The sequence below is a fragment of the Typopeltis vanoorti genome, chromosome 14 (assembly GCF_054136105.1).
Source record: "Typopeltis vanoorti isolate ZY-2024b chromosome 14, IOZ_Tvanoo_1.0, whole genome shotgun sequence".
In the NCBI taxonomy this organism is placed as follows: Eukaryota; Metazoa; Arthropoda; class Arachnida; order Uropygi; family Thelyphonidae; genus Typopeltis; species Typopeltis vanoorti.
Window position 1 is genome coordinate 52,373,307 of NC_143562.1, and position 20,409 is coordinate 52,393,715.

General features: G+C 36.8%; 1 protein-coding gene across 3 annotated transcripts in view; it reads left to right on the top strand.

Annotated features, from left to right (window-relative positions):
• The window catches only part of LOC150099476 (glutamine--fructose-6-phosphate aminotransferase [isomerizing] 2-like), a 256,437-nt gene that overhangs the window by 195,703 nt on the left and 40,325 nt on the right, over positions 1-20,409 (top strand). For all 3 annotated transcript variants that reach the window (XM_090404433.1, XM_090404434.1, XM_090404435.1), the window contains one exon: positions 3,374-3,526. In XM_090404433.1, coding sequence (XP_090260559.1) covers positions 3,374-3,526 — 153 coding nt within the window. The remainder of the gene's footprint in view (positions 1-3,373; positions 3,527-20,409) is intronic.

Below are 20,409 nucleotides of genomic sequence, written 5' to 3' on the forward strand. Positions count from 1 at the left end.
GATCCTCCTTTATGCAGTGAAACAATTTTCCCCTCTTTCCACACCTTCGGGACTAAGCCAGACCTGAGACTCAGATTAAACAACATGGTCAAGGGCACTGATAATTCTTTAGCTGCTTCACGCAAGACCCGTGCTGGTATACCATCCAATCCCACAGATGTGTTCACATTAAGGTTCTGTAATAGACTAGTCACCTCCACTTCATTCATCACTATTCCCGTATAAACTAATGGTTCCTTCATTTTTTCAATGTCACCACCTGGATGATATGCTTTTGCAAAGTGCGCGCTCAGTAACTCCACTATATCGACTGATTCAGTGACCTCCTTACCATCGTCATTCCTTAAAATCATTTTGCCGTGTATAGTTTTTTTTCTTGCTTGCAGCATATTGAAAGAACTGTTTTGGATTCTCTTTTGCTTACAAAGCTAGTTTCCTTTCATAATCTGCTTTTGGTTTTTTTACTACACTCGTTACCTTTCTGGCCTGCACTTTATACCGTTCGTGTGCCTGCAGGTCACCCCTTTCTTTAAATTCCCTCCACGGTTGTTTCTTTTTTTTGCAGCTCAAGCTTAATGGTGTTATTCATCCATTTAACCCCTACTTGTTTTACTATTCGGACCCTAGGTATACAATCAGCCATTACCTCCTGTAAATGCTCCTTGACCACTTCCCATGCTCTATCGATGTCCAGCCCTTGCAGTTGTACATGCCATGGCACTGATCCAAGCAATCTCCTAAGCTTGTCATACTTGCCAGCACGGTATTTCCACATATACCCTGTCTTAATCGAAAATTCCACACCTTTAACCACCTCCCAGGTCAAGACCTTATGATCACTCTCACCAATAGGTGGCAACATGGTCATATTCATTACAGTCAAATTCTCAGATGCTATTACCAGGCATCAAGCACTCTCACACCTCTAGTATTTTCAATTACATGCTGTTTCAGATAGTTATCCCTTAATAATTGAATAAAATCCATTTCCTTCCTCACATGTGTCCTCTCCTCCTTCCAATCAATGTTACCATAGTTGAAATCCCCCATAATAATTACCCTCCTTCCACTCATTTCATCAATTTCCCTATGCATACTATCTCCACCATCTATTCCATCACCTGGTCTATAGCATCACCCAACTGTATATTTTATTCTGCCAGTCTCAATCTCACACCAAATAGCCTCAAATGAGCTCCTTTCACTATCCTGTGATACAACTTCAATTCTCCTTGGCTGCAGTTCATCAGCTATCATCAATAATACCACTCCCCCCATTTTATTCTCTCTGTCCCTCCTAAACACACTATAACCTACACATTCTATCCCACTAACTATATCTTTTTCCGTCAGCCATGTTTCACTCATGCCAATAACTTGTGGCCAGGAAGAGCCAATCAAGGCCAAAAATTCTTCCTTCTTGTTCCTAATACTCCTGGCATTAGTATACATGAAATGCAGTGATCCCTTAAACCCACCCCTATATTGATGCATTATTTTAAATGACCCATTCCCATTTTTTGTCCTTAGTGCTGGCTCGGGTACATTATATACATTCTTACACTCATCTGTCTCACTGATGTCTGCATATCCATCCCCCCCCCCCCTCCTTGGTAGTTCTAGTTTCCCTGGTTTTGCACATCCATTTTCACTTCATTCAGCAACACTCTTTCCGGTCTCCACACACCAAGTCCATTCAAATGCAGGCCATCCATCTTGTATAAATCCTTTCGCCCTTCAAACTCATTCCACACATCCACGAATTCCACACCACACCGTCTGCATAACCTAAGCATAATGTCATTTGCGATTATGGCCCTCCTCCTAAACTCCTCTCTGTCATACCACGGCAACAGACTAACCATTCTAACTCTGTCACTCTTTTCTTTCGCTACCTTTAACAATACTTTCAAGTCCTCTCTCATAAAAAATTTATCACCTTTCAATTCATTCGTACCTGCCACAATTATTAATTCTTTCACCCTCTGTTTTTGCACTCTAATACTCTCACTTACATCCTTAAATTTCGCACCCGGTAAGTACGATTTAGTTACACTGCCATCTATCACCCCTCTTAATAATGAGTCACCATACAACACTCTTTCCTTTATTTCAGAAACTCTCTCATTCTTGCACTGTTTTTTTACGTTAGCCGAATCACTCTGGAAAGAGTTTTGCAGGTGCTCTAATTGCCGCTGCGCATTTTGTATCACTGCGGGCAACCTAGCGATCTCACTTCCTACAAATAATTCCTCATTATTTTTATCATTTAAACCATTTTCTCTCTCAGTATGGTTGCTTTCACTCTTTCTTAGATCACCGCTTTCATTGCCATCTTGTACATCGCAATTCTCTATCAAGCCACTACTTGATAGAGTAGTGGCATGATAGAGAACTAAAGATGGCGGCGTCCTTTGTTCTTTGCTCATTGTTGACCGTGGTCCTCTCTGTTCACTTTTTGATACTTCAAAATTTGGTTTCTTCTTAGCCGATTTCGGTGGATTTTATATCACTATCTTTGGCGTGACAAGTAGAGTTAATTGGGAACACTTTCAATTTAAAAACAGGATTTTTATTATTAATTATTAATTCTTTCACCCTCTGTTTTTGCGCTCTAATACTCTCACTTACGTCCTTAAATTTCGCACCCGGTAAGTACGATTTAGTTACACTGCCATCTATCACCCCTCTTAATAACAAGTCACCATACAACACTCTTTCTTTCATTTCAGAAACTCTCTCATTCTTGCACTGTTTTTTTTACGTTAGCCAATATGTCACCTCCAAGGAGTATAAGGACTCATCATAGGAAGGCACTCTATGCCATTACACACAGTGCCATCTATCACCACTGATAGTATTTTTTGTCTGTAAGTTGCATGTGTACCCTTGGCTGATTTACCTGTATGCGAGATGAAAAACACGAATTTCCAGGAAAAAATAACCTTGTTACCTCAATATCAGATCAGCTAACTCACCTTCAATTGAAAAGCCCCTATAAAGATTCCTCTTAGCACAGTGTCTTGTTCTTTCAGTTGTGCTATGGTGGGCTGAGAATTCCTGTCGATGCAGATAGTATCCTGTACATACCTCAAGGATATATATCAGGAATGATATGATATAGGCATAGTAAGAGAGAGAATCATACTTAAAGGATTGAAATATGCTGATTTATTTCTTTGCAAGAGTTAAAAAAAAAAAAAAAATGTACTGCTTCATTTGAAACATGCTTATTAAATTAAAATTAAGATTGCCAGTGCTAACACGAAGTGATATTTTTGGGATTATTATTATTATTATTATTGCAGCAATAATCTCTGTTAATACTTCATTTTTCTTGTTTTGTCTTCAAACATTTCTTTTTCCTTTCTAGAAAATCAAAGAACTAACTTACCTTCACTCAGAAGGGATCCTAGCAGGAGAATTGAAACATGGACCTCTTGCTCTAGTGGACAAAGCAATGCCTGTAATCATGATTGTTACCCGCGATCCAGTATATCCTAAATGCATGAATGCCTTGCAGCAAGTAAGTTGGATACCTGGGACATTTTTGATGTTATTGTAAATATTGTATAATTTAATAATAAACATTAATGAGTACTAAGAAAGTTACATGAAATTATTCAGAATCTATTATTAGAAGCTTTTCTCAGTGACTAAGTTTTTGTTGGTCCCTATACTCTAACTTGCCTATCACTATGTAATTGCTTATTTTAATAGTGCTGCTTTTTTTTTCCATGATGTTTTTAGCTGGGTATATATTTATTTATTCTTGAAAGCCTTGATACCATTTCAAGCTGCTGCTTGTAAATAATGATAAAGGCAGCTTGAAATGATACTGGTATTAAATGATTAACTCCCAGACACTGTTGTATTAGGCTTGCACTTTAGTGAACCACTGTAATGAAAAGATGAACTGTAACAAACAATATAAAAAAATCTTGGCCTGAATCCCATAGAAGCAGTACTATTTGAAGCTCATTACTACAAATAGTAAAAACTAAAATTATTATTATTATGTGACTCATTGAGGGAGGGCACCTACTCTACAGCTCTGTCTCCACCACTCAATCCACCAACTACAAAGAACTGTAACTACACCAACACCATCTACTACCCACCACTAGTATTTTCACAATCATAAACATCCGTACACACAGCAGGATTCAAACCCGCAGCCGTTTGGCTGGAGAGTGGATACTCAGCCAACCAGACTGACATTGACAAACAGAACATTGTTTATTTATTTTTATTTTTTATGTTTTCTGTACAAATTCATCTTGAAGAACATCAGGAATACATTAATTGTTATGAAGTTTGAGTAGACATCTCATTTTGCGTTTGAAAGATTCTTTATCCAAAAGGTAAAGACTATTATGATTTAGAATTTTTTATTTTATTTTAATGGAACAATCATGCATGCATTTCTTTCCTTATGAACATTTCAGGTGATTGACATTAATTTATGCTAATATAACTGTTCAAAATTTAAACATTAATTATGAGTTTTCATTTTTACAATTTCATATTCTTATAGTTATGCTTATCTTGTTATACATTTTTTCATGTTATTTTGTGGTCTTTATGTTTGGTTCTTGCATTCTTTGTGTTCTGTCAGCAATGTGCAAATTTGTACCATTTCCTTTGTGTATGCTGTGGCGTAGCTAGCTTTTTTTTCTTTTTTTTTAATCCTTGGAAAACATCTGCTTTTTTTTTTCCAGTGCGATAATTTTGATCAGTGGTGAAATATCCTGTCACTGGTGTCCTTCTAATACCAGCCCCCATGGTAACCTCGGTGCATACACCACTGTGAAGTTATTTCACATGCAAACTTTGTTTGCTTACACTTGGATAAAGGATTAAATGAAGAATATAATTTCTTGGCATCTTTAATTATAGTATAACCAAGTGAAAAACTTGAACAGGAATAGATTTCACTTAAAGAACTCAACAAATCCAGTTTAGCAAGCCATGTATTATCTAAAAGACACAGGATTCATTGGAAGAAAACCAAAGTGTTATTCAAAAGTTATTTTCTTCTGGAAAGGCTATACAAGGAAAGCTGTGAAGCCCCTTGTTCACAACCCAAACCTGAACAAAAACGATTGCCTAAAACTTTCTCAGTATCGAAAAGTTATACTGACTTATACTCACATTCATGTGTTCCTTAATTTATAATTAATTTTTTGTTTATATTTAAAAAATAATTTATTAACTAAATTATTTTATTGTACTTTATTTTGGATATCTCTTAATTAAGATGGATCTGTTCTTCTTCAGCAAATAGTGCACATAATATCACACTTCCAATTGAATTGTTCTCTTTTTTGTGCTTTCTCATAATTGTATTGACAATGGCTATGAAACTTAGCTGAAAATTTTACAAATAAAGGCATTTAAATTATAAGCGATTCCTGTAATAATATTTTATGATGAAGAACATTTATGTATAGGAACCACACATACATACATACACACAGTGGTGTAATCACTGAGGTTACTGTAGGTTCTGGTGTTAGGACACCAGTGACAGGATATTTTGTCACTGATCAAAATTACCACACTGAAAAAAATGCATAGCCACAAGTTTTCCGAGGATGAAAAAAAAAAAAAAGCTAGCTATGCCACAGCATACACAAAGGAAATGGTACAAAATTGCATACAGAACACAAAGGATGCAAGAACCAAATATAAAGACCATAAAATAACATGAAAAAATGTAGAAATGTGAATAAGACATATAAAGCTTGAACTATAAGAATAGGAAATTGTAAAAATGAAAATACACAATTAATGTTTAAATTTTGAACAGTTATATTAGCGTAAATTAATGTCACTTACCTGAAATGTTTATAAGGAACTAAATATGTTCCCAATGATTGTTCTATTAAAATAAAAAATTTAGCTCAAAAAAATCAAAAAAAATTTTAAATCGTAAGTCTTTTTTGTGGATAAAAAAATCTTTCAAACACAAAATGAGATGTCCACTCAAACATCATAACATTTAATTTAACCTTAAATTGAAGAAACACTGTATATTGATCTATATCATTGATATAGCTAATATTTCTTTAAGTTCTAAGAGTACCAGCTGTCCAGTATTGAGTCTAAGTGGAAGCTGACCTTCACACTATCTGTAACAATACCTTTTCATTTCCACTTAAGCAGATTAATGCAGGCTGACCAATGCAAATTAATGTTCACTTGTGTCCTTCCCTCTTTTCAATTATGATGTTGACTGACTACTGAAGTTTTTAGGTATTTTTGATTTTAATGATACTGTTATTATTACTATTCAAAACATCCATGGAGTCACAAGACTTTGCAGGAGGTCCATCTTATAAAACAGTCTATCATACTGCTCCTTAAGCCATTTCTCACCCTCATACCTACCACCTCTTTTTGTAACTTCCAGTGATGGTCTCTAGTCCTTGTTCTGCTATATGAAAAATTCCAGTCAATCCTGTAAATATTCCTCAACAGTTTTAATCCCTCAATCATGTCACCTCTTTGTCTTCTATCCACCAAACTGTAGTTTGGATGCTCTCGGTCTGTCCTTATGATTAATATTGTACAATCCTGATATTTTTGTTATCCACATCTGTATCTTCTTCAAATCCTGAATAAGATCTGAGTATGGTAATCTAAACATGGTCCGATTACGGTTTTATACAATGGAATTACCATTCCATCTCTACTGGTCAAAGTACTTCTTAGTATTGCAGCTATCTTTTGGGTTATCTTCACTACCTTCCTTCCCAAATTTCAAATTTTTATTAACTATCACCCCAAGATCCCTTGCCTCTTACACTCCACCCTAGTATATTTCCTTGGTGACAACCAATAGAATATGCAGCCTCTCATCAATGGATCTCAGATTTCAAGGCCTTCCATTTAGTTGCATTTATAAACTGATGTCTCCATTCATTTGCCCATCAGTCCAACTTATCCCCCTGAAGGACACCACATTAGCACTTTTATTGATACCCCTTCCAAGCTTCACATTATTTGCAAACATTAAATATCTTCCTCCGGTCATTTGATAATATCATTGAAAGGTTGAAAAGCGAAGGTCCCTTTATCAAGCTCTTTGGACCTCCCCCCTCCACACACATTATAATCTACCTTTTCCTTGATACCACCTTGCCTCCCACACAGTTCTCTGATATCCAACATCCATTTCATTTCATTAACCAGATATCTAACCCCATGTGTTGAAATTTAAGTACATATGTAGCATCATGTCAAATGCCTTTGCCAAATCCTCCAAAATTGTATTATATGTCTTTCCCTTATCAACCACTCTTCTTACTTTGAATTATTAAAACAATAATTACCCTCATTTGCCCAAAACTATATGATCTCTCACTAATTTCTCCAAAATATTAACAAACACTGAAGAAATACAAACTTGTCAATAATTTGATGCCTCCATTCTACCACCAGCCTTATGCAATGATACTGGTTTACCCTCTTTCCATTCTTTAGGCACTTTCCCAGTAGCTCCACTTTCATTGAACAGCCAGGTCAACAGAGCTGTCAGTTTTTAGCACATTCTCTTAAAACATTGGTGAAATTCTCTTCATCTTGCTGTGTTATTGACTTCCAGAGTACTCAGTAATTGAAATTCATTCCCCTTGTGCACTTCTAAACTTTCAACCCTCCCCATCCCTCCAAGAATAAAATCTGCTTTTCTGTAATTAAAATCCTTGTCATCTGCATTGGTTATTCCATTCCCATTTCAATATAACAGAGTTCATTCATCCATGATCATTTCTCTTCCTACTGGCCACATAACAAAAAAAATTACTTAAGATTTTCTTTGGACTGCAGTGGTTTAGTCTCTTCTTATATTTCATTTTTGTCTTCCTTACTATACCAGTTACCTTCCTGGCTTGAGTCTTATATTCTTCATGCAAGTGCGTCTACCTCTCTCTCTTCATACTTTTTCCATAACCATTTTTCTTTTATGTGCAGTTCATGTTTCATTTCATTTAATTATCCACTTTACACTCTAGATTGGGTTATCTTTTTTACTTGATTAATGCAGTGTGCCATTGCTGTTGAGAAATATTTCTTAACTAGTTCCCCTGCACTGCTGATCTCTCCATTTCAATTCTTCCCTCCATGAAACTGCCTCTAGCTGATTTCCAAGATCATTATAGTCACCTACTGTACAATTCCTCATAATTTCCTTTCTCCTTGATTATTCTTTTGCATGTGTCTAACCTCCAAGTCAGAACTTCATGGTCACTCTGACTAATCAGAAGCAAGGTTGACATGCCAGTTACATTCAGATCCTCTGATGCTAGGATACTCCAAAACTCTTGATCTTCCTCTACCCAATACTTCATGTTGCTTGAGATATTTCTCTCTCAAGAATTTGAGAAATTTTGTTTCCTTTCTACTGAATGTTGTTTCTTCTGTCCAGTTCACACTGCTATAATGAAAATCTTCTACAATGATCACAGCAGATAAGACTGGCAAGAGCAAAGTCTCATCTGCTTCAACATTTCCTGCTCATTACCCTCTGTCTTGTTCTGTCAACCTCTACCTCACACTGTACAAAACTTTAATATCATTTCCATCCATATTCTCAACCTTGAGAGAAAACATGTAGTAACACTCAGTTACTCTATTTGCCCTTCCTATGCTGACCCCTTTTATTCCTATTGGTGCATAATCCACTGTCAACCATGTTTTATGAATTCCAGTAATCTTTGGATACTCTTGGAATTTTTATAAAGAATCATTAGCACATTATGATATTGTATACCTATTTTTACTCTCTCTAGATTTCATTTGACTCTGCAATAAACCATACATCCTGCCATTTTCAGCAACTATCCCCACAAGAGGCTATCCATGCTCTTGTGGATAGCCTCTTGTGGATTGACCCTTGCAATTCCTGTTTTCCTACCCTAACACTCGCACTTGACCACAGAACAGTAATCTCTGCAGAATGCTATGTCCTTCCATGTTCAGATGCAGTCCATTTTTCACATATAGCTCTCTTCTGTCCTCAAATGCACTCTAAGCATCCATATATTTTCCAGATCTCCCTCTCTCTCTACACACATCCTCACATCATTTATTCATTGTTGCTTCTCTCCTTTTCAATTCTGCATCATCATATCTGGACAATACAGTCACTATCTTTTCTCTTGCACTTTTCTGCTGCACAATTACTAGCATTAATCTCGCATCTCTTGCCACTCAGTTCACGCTTCCTCTCAGATCATTTGTACAACAATCACTATCATATTATCTGCATTTTACCCCACTTTATTGCCATAAATATGTTCTTTGTCATTCCTCTAGGCAAGCGTTCCTTTAACATTGTTTTGCACATCATGAATCATTGAATTTTCATCCATCACTCCCCTCATAGATCCATTTCTCTTTGCTCACCTGAATTCCTTTGCTCCCCCACCCCCAGATACCCTCCTAGCCTCCTCCATCATTTATCTTCCTGTCACCTCTGTCCTTTTTTTCCTTGTACTCTCTCTTGACTTTCTCCACCTCTCACATCAGTTAGCCTTTCAGGTTTCCTAATCTCTTCTTTCACACTGAATCAACTCATTTTTCATACCTTCCATTGTTTCTCTCAGTATCATCTCTGTCTCTCAGTGCATTTTGAGCCTCAATCAAGATTCACTAACATAGGTGACATCCTTCTAATCCTACATATCTCCTGTCACCTACCTAATGCCAAAATCATCACAACGTCATGCTCACCTTCCTGTCCCTCATTCATGATACTTGTATTGCTCTGCCAACATTCACCTATTTCCATCATACTGCTGTTACTGCCAGTGAAATGAGAAATACTGAATCAAAAATATCAAAATCAGCTTTTTCTCATTGTCTTCATTTCATGCAAACATGAAATTCCCCTGTCTGTCATATGCCACATTTTTAAATGAGAGGCACCTTTTGCAACATAATCCTTTAGGATTTTGTAATATGTAGTACTGAATCTTATGTCAACTAGGTAATTGATAATTATAGTTTCCCTGTCATCTGTCTCTAATCATGATGATGAGACAGAAGTGGTCTGTCATGTTACCATTGTCTATGTTAGAGGTTTTCTGAAGGTATAATCACCAGACTACTTAGATCTGTTGGCCTACAAGTGTCCTTTCACCTTATCAGTAAGATATCTACTTTTCTAGACTCAGCTAAAAATAAGCTTCACATCTTATATCTGGAGTGCATCTGCCTTGCCAGAGAGGATTATCATATTTTGGCTAAACAGGTAGATCAGTGGCTGTGCACCATGATGAACTATGATGTAGTCTATGTTAAATTCCATGAGCCAGAACAATCAGGACTTGCAGAACATGCTATCACCACCAGACATCAAATCCTTTGGAAGAAATTAAGGTTCCCCACGAAATTAATAATCTATTAGAACATTTACACAAGGAAAGTTGTGAAACTTTGCTACATTGACTGAATCTGATTAAATAGAATGGGAGAGGAAAGATTAGCAAAACAAGTGTTCTCTGCCAGGTTGGCAGGAAAACGACCCAGAGGAAGACCAAGATATAGGTGGATTGATACGGTACAAAGTGCCTTAGACGATAGAAATATAAGATCTGATAATGTTGGAGTCTTGACAAGTAACAGACTGATTTGGAGGAAAATTGTAGATAGGAAGTTAGTAATGATGTAATTTTTTCATGTAGTACTGTCATATCCTGTACACCCCTTGAGGGTACATGGCAGGAATTTGATGATGATGATGATGATGATGACTGAATCTGAATAAAAGTGATGGGCTTGAACTATTTTGCATAAGAGGGATAATTTTTCTGTACAAGTTCCAGTATTTTTTATTTTATTTATTTATTCTTTTCATTTTTAATCTGTTTCAAGTTATTTTTTACTAGAACCTTAATCTATTTAGATGATACTCTAAATCATGTACATGCAATTAGTGTGTTTTCATTGTTGAATTTGTCGGCTTCTGTTCTAGTTGTTCAATTTGAAAGTCATACTGATGTCCTTGATACTGCAGTGAAAATTTTATGGCAATAAAATATTTACTTAGATATAATTCATATTATATTAAACTAATTAATCAAGTTATCCTTTAAAATATTGTGCAAAATGTAATTGGTACATAGCAACAATCTGTGCAATATTTTCTGTCAATTATGGTGCTGCTGTAATCGATAGAAAGAAATAGTGCAACACATACAGAGCAATATTTCAGAAAATTACTTGAAACACACTACACTCATTCAGAATTAATTCAGGCTAAATTTACTCTAAAGTTATAATTTCAGATGTTAATTATTAGAGATTTTATTCCCCCCCCCCTTTCACCTTGTACTACATAATATCTTAGCTCTTCCAGGTACAGCCTGCACATATTTAGTTTATTATGAAGTTTCAGATAAATGACATTAATTTAAGCTAACATAACATTTTAAAATTTAAAACATTAGTTCTGCATTTTCATTTTTATAATTTTTATATTCATATGTTTTATATTCAATTCTTTTTCATATGTTTCCCATTATTGTTTTCTTTTCACTTTTTATGTTTTGAGTTCTTTATGCTTGACTGGTGGCAGTCCTTTGTGTTCTGTTTGGTCATCAGTGTCCAGTTTCTGTTGTTCCATGCTGAGTCCATGAGCGATTGGTTCATCAAACTATAGTATGGTAGTATAATGTAAGGGTAGTGGATTGGGAAAGGAGAAACTTGTTTATATTTAATTTGAAGGCTTGTATATTGTATTCCTTGGGACACACATATAAGTGGTGGTGGTGGGGGGGAGGGTTAGAGACAGTTCCACAATACAGTAATAGCAGGAATGAAGGAGGAAAAAATTATTTTGTGGGTTTGGAGTTGTTCTGTGAAGGGATGTTGGGTGGCAGTTGCACATGTTCCAACAGATTTAGTAGAAGGTGGAGGAATTATCAATACTGTTTCATATGAACATTTGCCATGGAAGATACATATTGTAGAAACCAAATACCTGTGTGAAAGTGGGTGAAGTAAGTTGGTAAGCAACGGGTTATTAATTAATCTGATTATCCTCCTCCTGTATTGAGTCAAGTATTTTTAGGGAGCTCTTAGGGACCCCCATCACAAATGTTAGAGCAATATTTTAATAGCTGGCAGATTTGTGTAAGGGTAACAGATGTTTGGAAGTGAAGTAATGCCTTGAGCAAAACATAGATCCCAATTTTTTTTGGAAGCTGAGGAATGGTTACTATGTGTTTATGCCAGGAGAAGCTTGATGTCAGGTTGATTCCAAGAAGAGAAATCTCATTGTGTGTTTTAAAGATTTGAGTGTTGTTGAGGATAATACTAGAAGAGAATGTTTCTTTTTTTTGTGGGAAATAAGGCAGAGCTGGGTTTTGCTAGCATTGAAATTGATGAGATTATTCAAATCCCATTGGAGGATGGTTTGAAGATTGACCTTGAAGGCAGTAGAGGTTGATGTTCTGTAAGTTGAGATGATTTATGTAGTGTGAGGTTTGTCAAATGAGAGAGAGAGAGAGAGAGAGAGAGAGAGGAGTGTATTGGATTGGTGGTGAACTGAAGCAGGTCATTAATATACAGAAGGAAGAGGGTTGGTGACATATCTTCTTTATCTCACATTTATCTCAGTATTCTTTGTTGTATTGTATTTCCCATGATTTTCTTTGTATATGTTTTAGAAAGTTTTGTTTCACTTGGATACAAATTAAATTAAACTTGGTCAAGAAATTATATTCTTGTTTTAATCCTTTATCTAAGTGTAAGCAAAGTTTGTGTGTGAAGTACAGTAATCTACCATTTATCTGACCTTTAAAATGATGATCCTTGCATATCAACCAACTTATAGTAGAACACCATATAATTGTACCTCAATTATCAGAACGGCAAGTTCTGATAATTGAAGGGTCAGATGAACAGTAGTTTACTGTATCTTCATGATTGGTCTACTTGTTTATAGAGGCTGATGACTTCACATCAATTGCCTTTGTATCCTACAATGTAAAGCACACCTCTTTTTACCTGCTTATGCATGGGGAATATATAACTTCTGCATTAATTCAATCTTTGTATCTCTTCTGGCTTCCATTGATGAGACCTCAATAAAGATTGAAACCAGTCTGGGTTGTGGCCCCTACCATAACACATAGTATTATGCATGTCTGAAAGGTAGTGTGCTTTGCATTATGGGACACTAAGGTGGTTGATGTGAAGTCATCAGCCTCGATATACTAGTATAATTTTTGGCAGGTATAACAAAATTGTCCTTGGTGAAAATGTTCACGGCTTCAACTAGCTCTCCTTCACCAACACTAATGGTCAAGCTGGATGCAATGTTTTTGCTATAAGCAATGATCTTACACAAATCTTACATCTACCTATCCAAATTACTGATCATTTCTTCTACTTTTTCATCCCAATACCCTTGATCTTTTTTTTTTTCTTTCTTTTTTTAACTAGTTCTCCTTCCAGATACACTGTAGAGGTTACCTCTCCTCTCAACAACTCAGATCACAATCTTGTGCAAGTTTCCAGTGGCACAGAATGTCCCACAACTGAATAAACCTAACCTTGTGTTCTTTGGTTCTGTAAAGGTACCAACTTGGATGATTTCTAGAACTACTACTCCTTAGCACAGTATGACTTCATGGCAGGACTATTATGTGACCCAGACAGCTGCACTCAGTAAGTTGTAAATATTGTCCACACCAGCATAAATACCTTCATTCTGCTAAAAATTATCCACTTTCCAAGATATGGTTCAATAAAAAATATAGAAAAGCGGTTTTGGGGAGGGGAGGGGGGGGAGCAACTTAAATCTGTGGCTTGCACAAAACCTTAGCTTCATATTCAGTGTATGCTGAAACATGCAATAAATGTAAAACAACTATCAGGAAATTTAACTTCATAAAGAACAATAGCAGAAAACTTTCCTGTTGTCCAAATGGAAGCCTTGCCTTCTGGTCCCTTTCAAAACCATTGAATGCAACTATGCACCTTCCATCTTTCTAATCCAAATGTTACAGCACCCAAAGATAAAGCTAATATCCTGGCATCACTCTTTTCCTCTAACTCCTGCATAAATCACAAAGGCAAATCACCTCCTTCCTTGCCAGTAACCAAGCACTGAATGCCTCCTGTGTTCTTTTGGCAAAAAGACATAAAAAGAATACTAAATAACCTGGACACTATAAAGTATTCTGCTTTAAATGGCATCTCTCCTATGGTACTCCAGAGCTAATGCCTATCATCTCTTCAGTCTTCTGTACTTTGCTAACAGCTATTTTAACTTGCAAGATAATGTTGGATATATGCTTGAAAGCAAGCATATATCCAACCAATTCCAGAAAAGGGAGATAAAAGCCTACCCTCCAACTATTGACCAATTGCAATCACCTTAGTCCTCTCCCGAATAATGGAGAAATTTATCAACAGTCAACTTCTCCACTACTTAGTTCACCAATAATCACTGACCACCAGTATAGATTCCACCAATCCAGATCAACGACTGATCTCTTAGTCTACATCGCTCACTACTTGACAGTTTCCATGGAAGGGTTCAGAGAAATGTCTGCTATCACCTTGACATTTCCAGATCTTTTGATCATGGTTATCAAGGCCTGCTTTTCAAACTGCTTTCTTTTGCTAGAAAACTAGCTTTCTCCCTGGTCATTCACTGCATGTTGTGGTGGATGGCACCCTCTCTCTCTCTCACGTGGAGCATTAACACCAATGCAAGAGTGCTTCAGGGCTCTGTTCTGTCACCTAACATCTTTCTCTTATACATGAATGACCTACTCTCAATCACCACCAATCCTATCCACAGCATTGCTAATGAGAGCACACTCCATTCATCCTGCTTCTTTGAAAAACCATGTAGTTTTTCAGAAATTCCAAGCATTAAGATCATCTACGATCAGTGCCTTAAACAATGATCTCCATATCATCCTTCAGTGGGACAAAGATAACCTGGTTAACTTCAATGCCACCAAAATGCAGTCCTACCCTTTCTCTCTTGAGTGGATCTCAGCTTACCTTCCCTTATCCTTAGCAATACACATCATGGGATGAGATATCTCTCTTTAGATGACATTTACCTCCTCACTTGATTTTTATAATTTTTCATCGCCGAACTGAAGCCTTTTAGCTCTTTATTTTAGTAAAAACTTCATGTTTGGTTTCTGTTGTATGTGTTGCTAGTCCAGATTTGCATCCTTTTTTTTTTTTTTTTTTCTACACATCATTGAAATTTTGACATATCTCTCCTGATCTGCCTGTCTATCCTACATAACACAACCCATGTAACTGCCAGGATTTTAAGTGGTAAATGGTGAGGTTTTGGAGGCCTATAGAAATTAGAAATTATATTGTGGGGGAGAGAGAGTAAGAGGCAACTTTGATACCCTGTTGAATAGTTATTTTAAAATATTGTCCATGTCTGACCAAATATAGGTTCTGGAGAACTATATTTGTTCAAACTTATTGCTCCTCTGAAATCTTGTTTGTCATGTTCATCCGGTAGAAGAAATGGACTGAAACAGTAGAAAGACTTGATTTTCAGCACTCCAGTAAGAAAGCATGGAGCCTTCTGAGAAAACTAGGTAGTGGCACCCTGACTGCCCGGGAACAATCAGCATATTTCTCCTAACCAATATACACCACATAATGTCAACATGTAAAGATATACCAGGCCAAACAACACACTCTTCAAATAAAAAGAGAACTTACATATTTGAAAAATAACAGACCATCAGACCCTCTATATTCACAACCCTTCACTCTTGAAGATATTAACACTGCTCTAATGGATATGAAATTAGACAAGGCTCCAGGTTTCGATGAAATTCATCCTGATTTCCTGTTGTGGACAGGCCAAAAAGCTCGACAGTGGTTGGCTTGCTTTTTCTCTGACATCCTCCAGACTGGTAGACTTCCAAAAGAGTTTAAGAGGACAAAAATTATCCCCATCTTAAAACCAGGAAAAACCAACAACAAACCAGAAAACTACCGAACAATCGCCCTGCTTAGTACCTGCTATAAGCTCCTAGAAAGGCTCATCCTTAATAGAATTGTCCCGAAGATAATAGAACAAGTCCCAGTGGAACAGGCCGGATTCAGACATAAACGAAGCTGCTGTGATCAGGTTCTGTCACTCACCACACATATAGAGGCAGGCTACCAACAATGCCGAAAAACAGCTGTAGCTTTTGTAGATCTTACCGCAGCTTATGATAAAGTCTGGAGGCATGGCACAGTCTGCAAGTTGCTCTGTGCAGTCCCATGCAGAACAATAGCAAAACTAATCGATAACATGCTAAGCAACCGCCTGTTCCAAGTGTGTATGGATGAGAACAAAAGTAAATAAAGAACACTGGATAATGGACTACCACAAGGGTTAGTTCTGGCTCCCCCTCCTTTTTAACTTATACATCGCAGATTTGCCTAATACAGCCTCCAAGAAGTTTTGCTACGCTGATGACATTGCTCTAGCCACCAGACATACCAATTTTACTAAATGGAAGATACACTAACAAACGACCTTGCAGTCCTGGATGAATACTTCAGCAAATGGAGATTACACCCAAATCCTAGCAAAACAGAAGTTTGATGCTTCAACCTGAACAATAAGCAGGCTAACAAAGAATTCCTGGTCTACTTCAACCACAAACTACTATACTACAACAGATTCCCAAAATATCTGGGCGTCACTCTGGATAGAACACTATCTTTTAAACCGCATCCAAGCTAAGAACAAGAAACAATATACTGCAAAAACTATGTGGAACAACTTGGGGTACTGCAGCAACAATGCTTCGCTGCACTGCTCTTGGCCTTGTTTACTCTACAGCTGAATACTGCTCACCTGTATGGCTGAACAGTGCCTATGTGTATTTGGTTGATACCCAGCTTAACACCACTATGCGCCTTATTTCTGGAACTGTAAAATCAACCCCAACCTATTGGCTCCCAGTGCTAAGCAACATCCCACCTCCACACATCCACAGATCCAACTTTCTTCTACATGAATACAGCAAAATCATGGAAATCCAAAATCTTCCAATCCATGAAGACATCCCACCCCTCCCTAGAAATAAACAGGCTAAAGTCAAGGCACTCTCCAATCTTAACAGCAAAAAATCTTGCAGAGACAAGTTTCAACATGAAGGAGAAGTGGAAAGAGTCCTGGTGTAACACTTGAACAGGAATTAGCGGACCCAACACAGATACCTTCGGATTTTGACCTATCTCGGAAAACTTGGTCTGCCCTTAACCGAATCCGCACCAACTGGCAGATGTGCAGACCACCTTTACAAATGGGGCATGATTGCCTCACCCAAGTGCGACTGTGGATCATCCTGCCAGACAATTAATCATATTACAGCAGAATATGTCCAACATGCATACAGTGGAAACCTGTCGGACTTCATCCATGCTACACCAAGTGCAGTCAACTGGATAATCAACCTAGACAGTCAGTTGTAGCCTAATCTTGAGTGTCTCTTTTATGACTGTATTCTGTCTTATTATTGTACATATGTCTATTACTATATCCATATATATTAAGGATTAATGTAATGTAAATTTTCATGTGTGAGCCATATGCTAAATAAATAAATCTGGTTGTCGAGGGGGGAAGGGGAGGGGAGAATTTTGTTGGCCAGTATTCTGTTATAGTCATTTTTTGCTAAGATGAAATTGAGGTAATCAAGCTTTTTGGTTTTCTTTTGTCTCTACTACTGGAGATTTTATATCCTCTTTCTTAGAGTCATATAATGCCAGTTTTTGTGCCAGCTAGTTAATGGGATATCACATGCAAGTATCATGCAGAATGAGCTGATTTGCTATAAACTAAGTTTGTAGTTTGGTTTGCTTTGAATACCTCTATGTGCATGGCTAATTATCGATTGCTATCTAATTCCAAGATGAAAAATGTGAAAAATTCATCATGAAGGTATTTTCTTGATCATAAATTAGTATAATAATAATATTTGGTTGCAGATCAAGTGATGATCAATTTTATTATTAAACTGAACCAACTAGTTTCGCCACATTAACTTTTGGCATCTTCAGGGTACATTATAAGTTTAAACAATCTCACAATTATGCGTAACTGCAAAACTGACAAAATTAACTGTAAAAAAACTGACTAGAATAATTACAAGTAGGATAGTATCGAACATGAGTGAGACACATATCGCATGTACAATGTTAGCTAGCTGTTGCTAAGGAACTTTCTGTAGTTTGTATTAAGTTCATTTCTTCTGTTTTTAAAGTTCTGATCAGGGTTTTCCATATCTCTGGGAGTATTAGGCCTTGATTTCTGTTAAGGTTGATAGTAGAACGGGCGACTGTGGCTGCTTCTTTGAAAATTCTTGAATGGTAATCTTCCTCTATGTAAGGAGAACAGCTTTTGTCCCACTCGATGACATGGTTAGTTGTAGAGAAATGAGATGATAGGCCAGAAATATCCTGTCTGTTGTTTTTGACATAGCCAATGTGTTCCTTTTGCCTGATTTCGAGGCTTCTCAAAGTCTGTCTGATGTAACTAGAGCCACAAGCGCATGGAATATTATAAACTCCAGCATATTTATAGAAAGGATGGTTGTCTTTTGGAGATCTTAGTAGTTTATGAATAGATTCTATTGGTTTAAATGTTACTCTTATTTTGTGTTGTTTGAGGAGTTAAAGTGTGGCGAAACTAGTTGGTTCAGTTTAATAATAAAATTGATCAACACTTGATCTGCAACCAAATATTATTATTAATGTGAAAAATTCTTGTTCGTAGAGCTGGACCAAATTATGATAATATCGACATAATGTGACTACACTTTAGATCATGTTCCATAGTGCTCAAAAGCTTTTTTTTTTCCTCAAACCATTCCATCAACAAGTTTGCTAGCAGCAGAAACAGAGAAGAGCCCTTAGCTACTCCTTCCTTCTGATTTTCATCTTGGAATTTAATCATTATCATCAATTCCTGATTTGTATCCTCAAAGGTTGTTAAGGCTATTATGACAGCATGTTACATGATTAACTTTACATTATTATTAATCTCCTATCAACAATTTTCTTTCATAGTGTATTACTTGTCAGCACTCCAATATTGTCATATCTAACATTTCATTCTTCTAAGGCACTTCTGATTGAATTGATCCACCTGGACCTTGGTCTTACTCAGGGTTTTTTCCCTGACATCTTGGCATCACACAACTTTTTGCTAATCTTTTCTCACCCGTTCTATTTAAGTGACCAATACCACCTTAGATTAGCCCTGTTGACATATTCTTGAATGCAAACACTGTCATGTTCTTTCCTAATGTCTTATTTTTAATATTTTTGATATTAAAAGATTCTGCCATTGATGTCATCTGTTCAGGCACCTAATTTTTCTAAGAATTCTCAATCTTTGATCAAGTGCTTTATTTCTAACCCAACTCTGATCCATAACTCAAAACTGGTATGAACACTGTCTTGTATACTGTAGTCTTAGTGTCTTGGCTAATTTCTCTCTTATTCCATATAATTCAAAATATATAGATAAATAGGGAAAGTATATGCTAGGTGCTCGGAAAGAAGGTGCAGGAGTATAGTTGAGTCAAAGTTCCAAGAAGAACAATGTGGCTTTCATCCTGGCAGAAGCATAACTGACCAAATCTTCACTTTAAGGCAAGTCTTTGAGAAATCTTGGGAATATGCCAAGAATGTTGGAAGTTTATTTTGCACTTGGTTAGACTATAATAAATTTAACTTAATCCTTTATCCAAGTGTAAGCAAACAAAGTTTGCGCCTGAAAACATCTTCAGGACTGAGGCAAGGTAGTAGTACAACACTAGGCAACTCACAGCAAAGGTGAACCAAGCTCTCATCACTCCTTATCTCAGTATCTCAAATAATGCAAAGCACATCTTCTTGCTGACATGTATACTGCTATGCATTAAGGGAAGGGCCACCACCCAGACCGGTTTCGACCTTTATTGAGGTCTCATCAGTGGGAGGCAGACCCAGGCATGGAGGTACTACGGCAGAAGCAATAGGAGAGGTCATATTTACCTATACAAGTTGCCAACAGGTATACCACCTTATTATCAAATTACTCTGGATTTAGAGAAAGATATTGGAAGTTTATTTGCACTTCGTTAGACTATAATAAATTTAATTTAATCCTTTATCCAAGTGTAAGCAAACAAAGTTTGCACGTGAAAACATCTTCAGGACTGAGGCAAGGTGGCGCAACTCGCAGTAAAGGTGAACCAAGCTCTTATCACTCCTTGTCTCAGTATCTCCCATAATGCAATACCTCTGGGTAGTGGCCCTTCCCTTAATGCATAGTATACATGTCCGCAAGGAGATGTGCTTTGCATTATGGGAGATACTGAGACAAGAAGTGATGAGAGCTTGTTCCACCATTGTTGC